Here is a 7,706-nt window from a genome sequence, read left to right as displayed (position 1 = left end):
AACATAATTATATGGTAACCAAGAAATATTGTAAAATGAAAAAAAATTCTTGACTGTCTTCCAACTTTTCCGACCGATTCAGTGCTAACTTCATAGGTGCAACCCTATTAGGTGAGATTTTTATGCTATTTTAAAATATTTAAAATAATTATAAAAAGAGCGTAGAGCGTAAATTTTTTTTTCTTTCGCTGAGACAGATGTTTTATGCACCTCTAGTACGGATGTATTCAAAAAAGATCAAAATATAATACATCTCGGAGCGCACTAGACAACTCATTCTTTCCAACCTAAAAAATATTTTTGAAGTGATTGGCCATATATGAGGCTATCCAATCTACAACATTATTTCGTATTGCATCTTTCGTGCTAAAGAAGAATTCATCTTCCGTCGCATGAATATGTCCGCCATTTATCCGCCTGCATAGCTTTCAAAGCGGCCATCCAATTTTTTTTCCGGCCCGAAAGATACACCCCGGATCCTTCATTTGACTGCCTGTACAGTTGTACAGTGCCAAGTGGCAGCTCCGCAAATTTCTGAGGCCAGGTTGCCTGTTCAGAGGCTCCTCCGTCCTCGCTCCCCACCCCAACCCCACTAGCTGAAGTAACGGCTACCCGCTTTAAAATTCAAAACTCCCGGTTAAAACAAACCCACCGACCTCGGCTTCGCTTTCCAGCTCTACCCCACTGGCAAAACACCCGTGTGCTCCCCCCACCCTCTCCCTTAAAACCCCATCCAAACCCTCCCAATGCCCCATTCAAAGAGGCCCCTGTGTCTATATAGCTTTGAGGCCTTCCTCTTCCCTCAGAGAAGAGGAAAGGAGATAGAGGCAAGAGCAAGCAATGGCCAGAAAAGGGAATCCCATCCTTGGGAGGGCATGGGACCTCGTAGCCCTCTCCATCTCTCCCATGGCCAAGATGAAGAAACCCATCAGCCGAAAGCTCCTCGTCTTCAAAAGGTCTACAAGATTCAAGCTCCTCAAGCACTACAACTACGCCTTCATTGGAGAATACGAGTTCTCCCCTTCCAGCACTCCTCTCCTTCGCCACCCTCGCAGTCCCTTGAAGAAGAAGAGCTGCTTCTTCTTATCTCTTCTCTGTGGTGGGAATGGCACCGAGTCCATTGCTGGAGGCGGCATTGGAGATGAATGGGAGATACCGGCAGCATTTGTTGATGGAGCTGAACAGGAGCCGTCTGAGCTTTTAGAGTCAGGGGAAGAGGATGATTCATCATCTGTCGATCAGAAAGCAGAGAAGTTCATAGAGAGGTTCTACCAGGAGATGAGAATTCAGGAGGCAGGAGTCTATAACGCAGTATATGGAGATGCTTGATAGGAGTTCTTAAGAGTTTTGGCCGTTTTGGATTGTTTCCCCTTTTTCTTTTCGTTACATTTTGGTTCTTCTCCTTTTCTCTGCAGGTGGTTTTTAGTATGGTTGGCTGCAGAGAAGTTCCAAACTTCTGTTGTTTGAGTTGTTTTAAATTGTTTTGTCTTGTTTTTGTCTCTTCGTTGCGAGTGATGATTAGATTGTGAAATATTGTAAGTAGATTGTGAGTAGACAGTGTTATGCATGTCTTATTTTTCACCAAGACCTCCAATATGTTATTTGTCCATGAACTCATGAGAACAATCCTACATTCTCTGGGCAGTTTCTATTTTCCTTTATCTTGAGCTCATGGGCGGGAAAAACAGAGCTTCCGATATTCTTCTTTTTTTCCCCGCCTTCCACATTCAGTTTTAATTCAACAGCTCAAGAGCTCCCTCCATTTTGTAGATTATTTGAAGGGTTAGAGGGTTTCTGGCCATGTAGATTATTTCAGTGGTTTGAGAATCCATGCGAATGTGTGTTTAGTCCTACATCGGTTATTTGTTGGATACATCTTGGCTACTTATAGAGGATCATGGAACTCAAATAATACCTTTCAGGTAGTCATTTTGGATGAGGTCCTAGGTTGTTACAAAAGATATCAGAGCGGACCCGACCCATAACCTATGTGGACTAGGAGACATTGCAACATGAATTTGTTGGAGCTGACTATGGGCCGATCATGGTGTTTGTGGTTAGATTTGAACCCTTAGTCTGACAAGAACGTCAAGGCTTGAACAGAAGGAGTATGTGAGGACTCGTGTAGACGTGCGTTAGTCCCACATCGATTATTTGCTGGATAAATCTTGGATGTTTATAAAGATTATTTGCTGGATAAATCTTGGATGCTTATAAAGAATCAAGGAACCCAAATAATATCTTCCTACTAACCATTTTGAATGAAGTTTTGGGTTGTTACAATTACGTTCTAGGACATAAAAGGCTAGTTCATAGACATAAGTCCAAATCGAGCAACTTCGAGCCAATCACATCATTACTGCCTTTAAACTACGCCATCACATCCAAGCCCCATCATAACCATGTCAAATGCACTCCACCGCACGCGCCAAAGGCTTGCATAGTTGCATATCAAAGGTATGTTGTTATTTATAGTCCATGTAGCATCCAACCAGCTTTCTTTTACGCACAGCTGCCCGCTCTTCAAATATTGCTCGCAGTAAGAGTTCTAGGTCTTTGGTTGCAAACCAGAGCAATGATACAAGTTTTACTCATGTATTCACTTTTCATTAGGAGGCCTAATGGTAATACCAGCTCGCTTAAACTGAACAAAAATATTATGTTAAGATAGCATTCTGAAAGTTAACTCATGTCCACCATTTCCCAGGATATCATTAGTCTTTTGCGACAGCACAATTTCACAGTTAATCTCGCCTTTGCCTTTCTCCACGCTGACTAAAAGCTTTTGTGGTCAAGACTCGGGAATGGCAATGGCAAAGGACATCTTTGAAGCAACCGATGGAGATCGGTTAACATCATCTTCAAACGATTTGTTCGGTTATGCACCAAACCGATGCACCGTCCCCTGCCTCAACTCCACAATCACAATCATTTGTGAAAAAAGATGGTTTGCTGTTGATCCTTTCCCCGACATTGGAAAGACCTGACAAACAATCCTTAGATTGGGACTTCATAATATTTCGGCCTCATGCTCCTAGCCTTGGTTACTAGCACTTAAAGCATTATTGTTTTCTCCTTTAAAAGGACTACCAAACAAAGTGATAACAAATTGATCCTTAGAATTACTACAGAGCTCTACTAAACTGTACTTTCTGGAATAAGATAATTTGAAGACTCATTCATCCCCACAGGAACAGTAGAAGAGAGAGAGAGAAGATAATATAAGAACATCATTCTCTGGCAGGATGGATGCAGAACATGAGATGATCCCTCTTAAAACACCAATTTGGAAAACCAACAGCTCAACAAACAACCCTTCCACAGAACCGCTCGCAAGCACGATAATCTTTCTTGCAAAATCTCCAAAATATCACTTCTTTGTTGTTGCATAATTACAACAACGAGGTCAGATCTGCACTCTGACACAAAACTGGGAAATCAATCGACCTTCTTGTGAATCATCTTCTTATCTTAAGAAGTTATAACAACAGCCACCAGTAGTCTGTCAGCATCGGCAAAGATCTATCGCCATTTCATCAACTAAGGCTTGGAGTATGTCCCTCTCAACCTCCATCCCTGTCTCAAATGCTTCAATCTCACAATCCATCCACTTTCCTGTTGAATGGCTCATTTCTTTCTCAATCAAATCATCTAAGAACTTCCCAGCTAAACCCATCCACCATTTTATCTCCTCTTGAACTTCTCTTCTTAACCAATCTCTGCTCAAAAACTAATGCAATTCTGACCACGTCTTATAACCAGATTTACAAAACCGACTACACTTCAAATTCAAGCACTCAATTATGCAGCCGAATATAAACTCACTGAGCTGATTTCTCTCCTCTGCCTCCATGGAGACTGAACAGTTTTTTGGCCCCATAACAAAGGCCTGCATTATAGTTTCCAACAAGTCAAGAAAAAAAGATTTTACAAAAGACTCTACCAGCCCATCTGAATTATACCGGGAAAAATTCTCAAACAGGAGTTCAGCATTCAAAATAGTTTCGCTGGCATTGCTGAGTTTACTTTCTGGGAGTTTAGCTTCACTGATCTTGGAAAAACTTCTATAGGTGGAAGGGGAATCTTTTCAATATCAGACCTTGTGATATCAATTGAAGTTGCTGAATCTAAAGATCAACGTCCAGATCTAATGACATAGTTGTGTTGCAACTCTCTGTCAACTCAAAATGCAGTTTGACTCCTGAAATCAGAAGCACCCAAAATGACAATAATTCATATCAGCAGATTAGGCAGGAGCAAGGGTATGCATGCACTTCAGCACTACCAATTTGTCCTAAATAGGTCTACAATGTAATTGCTGAAGTTGATGTCATCAATCTATAGAATACGTAAAACAATCTAGACAAGAAGCCACAAAAGGCTTTTCAGTTAATAACAAGAAGTAAGCCATGGAAAATTACTCCAAATGCATTCTTCTTTCATTTTTAAATATCTATCAAATATAATGGAAGCACCCTTACAAATCCTATAAATCCTATAAGACATGCAAGCCATGGAAACACCCCTATAAATTCTTTTACCATTAAAATATTTACTGCATAACTCGCCATTCTCATAGACATTTAAATGCATGTCCTACCTGCTTTGAATTTTGAAAGACATGATTACATGACAAGTTATATGTTGGTATGAAAACATGAGCTCACAACTTAATATGCATTTCAGACTTGTCAGCAATAAAGGAAAAGCTTTCAATTAATTGAAGCAGCCAAGATAAACTATAGTTCTTGGTTCTCGATAAGAAAGATGAATCAATCTAAACAGATCGTTAATTGTATGAAAACAATATCCTGTGTCTGAAGAGAGCATATCAGTTGAGAAATCAATTTCAAATGCCTAAATAAGAAAAATAGTTTGCTTTCACACACCGGATAAAATTAATATAGAACTAACAATAGCAGCAGAGGGAAGGAAGGGGAGCCAATGTTGTAGTACACCACTTTAGCAAAGATAAGGAGGATTTTTCATACCTGTGTGCCATTTTGACTCCCAAAAGAGCAAATGATTTGAAAAAGAAGCTTCAAGAATAGATATTAGACTAGGCTTATCATTGTCACTGGCCATACATGCAGCAGAAATGCCTGTTTTTGCATCTTGCTGAAGAGAACCAATATATATGCCAAAAGAACCTTACAATTATTGACTTTGTTTAAAGAATATTAATCAATGTTCTGATCTCAGTGAAGAATGCAAAGTAGCTCAAAAGAAAGATTCAGGGAGAGCCGCTGATGAACTATCGATCCACATTTTAAAGAATCATACAGTTACAAAATCAATGACAAGATATAAGTTAACCAATTTTCCACTTCTACCATGCAAAAAAAGTTTCTCAAATTCCATATGCAATCTCTTACAGAATGTACAATTGTCATAATCTTTGTTTTTTCTTCATATCCTGCTTAACAAACGTAACATTATTTAGAAATTCAAGAAAATGGGGGCTAAAGTAGGACATCCTCATAAAAGCAAAGCAACCTTTCCAGCATCGACCATATTATTTAAAGCAAAGATATGGAGTAATTTAATTTTTCCTCTATATGCTTAATCTGCTCGCCGATTAAATGAATTATTGACAAAAAGGACAATGCTATTAGAGTATGATAATGATACAAATCAACAATGTTACCTTGTTGCCAAGCAGCAACAAGAGTTTATGAATTTTCTTGGAATGGCTTATGGAGTCACAGAAAACTAAAATTATGTTCATATATTCTTTTCTTTCCTACATATTCTTTTTACCAAGTTTTACGTCATTCAGAAAACAAAGGAATGGGAGAAAAATAGCAGATCATAAAAGGAAACAAAAGAGGAATGCAAGAAAAATATTAAAAAGCACACGTGTGCCTAAAAACTTCACCTGATCCTCACTTCAAACAGCTGCCTGATTATATAAGAAAAAATTATGGAATTATTTTTGCCAATTACTCCTCCACTAGGAGGGCCAATAAATGTCAAGTTCAAAGATGGAAGACTATGTTCACACCTAATCCAGAGTTCCTAGTTTACACGAACTGGGATGTGGATCACCATTCTTTTGGCCATAGACAGTGCGCATGCATGCGTGTGTTCATGTGCGTGCATGAAGAGAGAGGGGAATGCAACCAGACTATTAAAAAGCACACGTGACTAAAAACTTCATTGGGCCTTCACTTCAAACAGCTGCCAAGTTAAATATAAGAAAAAAATATGGAATTATTTTTGCCAATTATTCCTCCACTGGCAGGACTAATAAATGTCAAGTTTGATGATGGAAGGCTATGTTCAAACTTAATCCAGAGGTCCTAGCTTACACCAAAAGGATTGTCGATCACCATTCTCATTTGGCCAGAGACGGTGCACATGCGTGTGCCCACGTGCATGCGTATGTGTGTGAGTGCATGCGTGCACGTGTGTGTGCACGCGCACGGGCATGCGTGCATGCATGTGTGTGTGTGTGTGTGTGTGTGTGAGAGAGAGAGAGAGAGAGAGAGAGAGAGAGAGAGAGATGGTGCCAACAGATTAACCGACCTAATTCAAGGTGGTGTAAGGAACAAGTTGGTTGATTTGGCCCACAGATGAACTCCAACTACAATTTCAGAAATGTGTCAAGGTAAGGTAAACCTTTCAGCCACATCAGCTTATGATGCCTTAATTAACACTACCATTCCAAGAAAAGGTTACTCATTTTCACAGGCAGGTAAGCTGCATTAAAACCCTTTCTGATGTGGCCCCTATGTAACGCTTATTTAAACCCAACATGCCAATGTAACTCAAAATTCTTGAAATTTATAACCACAATAGTTTCTACAGAAAAAAGATACACGGATTGCAGTAGGCTTCTTTCCTTCCCAAGTTGACTTGGCCATGAATTCAGAACCAATTAAATTAACTGCTGTCAAGTTGAGAGCCAGTCATGAAAATTCCTCATAATTTGATGGATCGCACCTTCGTACAAAAGGCCAACTCATATGGATGTGATAAGGTTTTTTGTTAAGAACAAAAATGGAATTCTATTTATTATAGTGCTACAATTCCATATCTCTGCTCAACAAATGTGTTACACGATCAAAACAAGACAACTTAGCACTTAAACTCCAGAGAAATTACTTATAGCATGTATTTCATTGACCTTAAGAACCAAATTATATTCTCAAGTGCCTATCATGCTTGCAGACATGTAGCTTAATATTGCCAGAGCAATATCAAGACAAAATCCAAGTTGGTCATGAGGTGGAGTAGTTAAGATATTCATCCTACCAGGGAAGTTACTGTCATGATCAAAAATGGAACTCTATTTTTTTTTTTTTTGGTAAATGCGGATTTGGTTCGTTTTTTTCATTGACTAGACTTTTCTCCATTTTTTCCCCGCGAACCAAATAAATTCTCAAAGGAAGGGTGCCGAGAGGAGACGGCAAACTGCTCAAAATAAAGAATCAAGGTCATCAATATATAGCCTACCGGGCCGGTTGAACGGCTCTGTTGAAAACTAGTGCGAATGGCACACCGTCGGACTGGGTAGACCAAACTAGACCTCGTTACTCAAGAAGGTGTTTAATTAAAATATTGCACGCGACATGAGATAGGTCATTTTGCCATCACACTCACACACACACACACACACACACACACACACACAAAAAGTAATTTTATCTTATTTTAAGTCTCTAGTCTACCAAATAATTTTTCAAGACCACGAGAGTTCAGGC

The 7,706-nt window shown here is 39.4% G+C and overlaps 1 protein-coding gene across 1 annotated transcript; it reads left to right on the top strand.

Annotated features, from left to right (window-relative positions):
• The first annotated feature begins 767 nt into the window (after nucleotides 1–767).
• Nucleotides 768–1,613, top strand: LOC103723594 (uncharacterized). The gene has a single exon (XM_008814550.5). It carries the CDS (start codon nucleotides 841–843, stop codon nucleotides 1,327–1,329), a length of 489 nt encoding a protein of 162 aa, XP_008812772.4. The 5' UTR covers nucleotides 768–840; the 3' UTR covers nucleotides 1,330–1,613.
• The last annotated feature ends 6,093 nt before the right edge of the window (nucleotides 1,614–7,706 follow it).

Source organism: Phoenix dactylifera, chromosome 12, assembly GCF_051530095.1.
Source record: "Phoenix dactylifera cultivar Ajwa chromosome 12, Ajwa_hap1_PhDact_Kaust_v1.1, whole genome shotgun sequence".
Lineage (NCBI taxonomy): Eukaryota > Viridiplantae > Streptophyta > Magnoliopsida > Arecales > Arecaceae > Phoenix > Phoenix dactylifera.
This window is presented reverse-complemented; position numbering and strand designations above follow the sequence as displayed.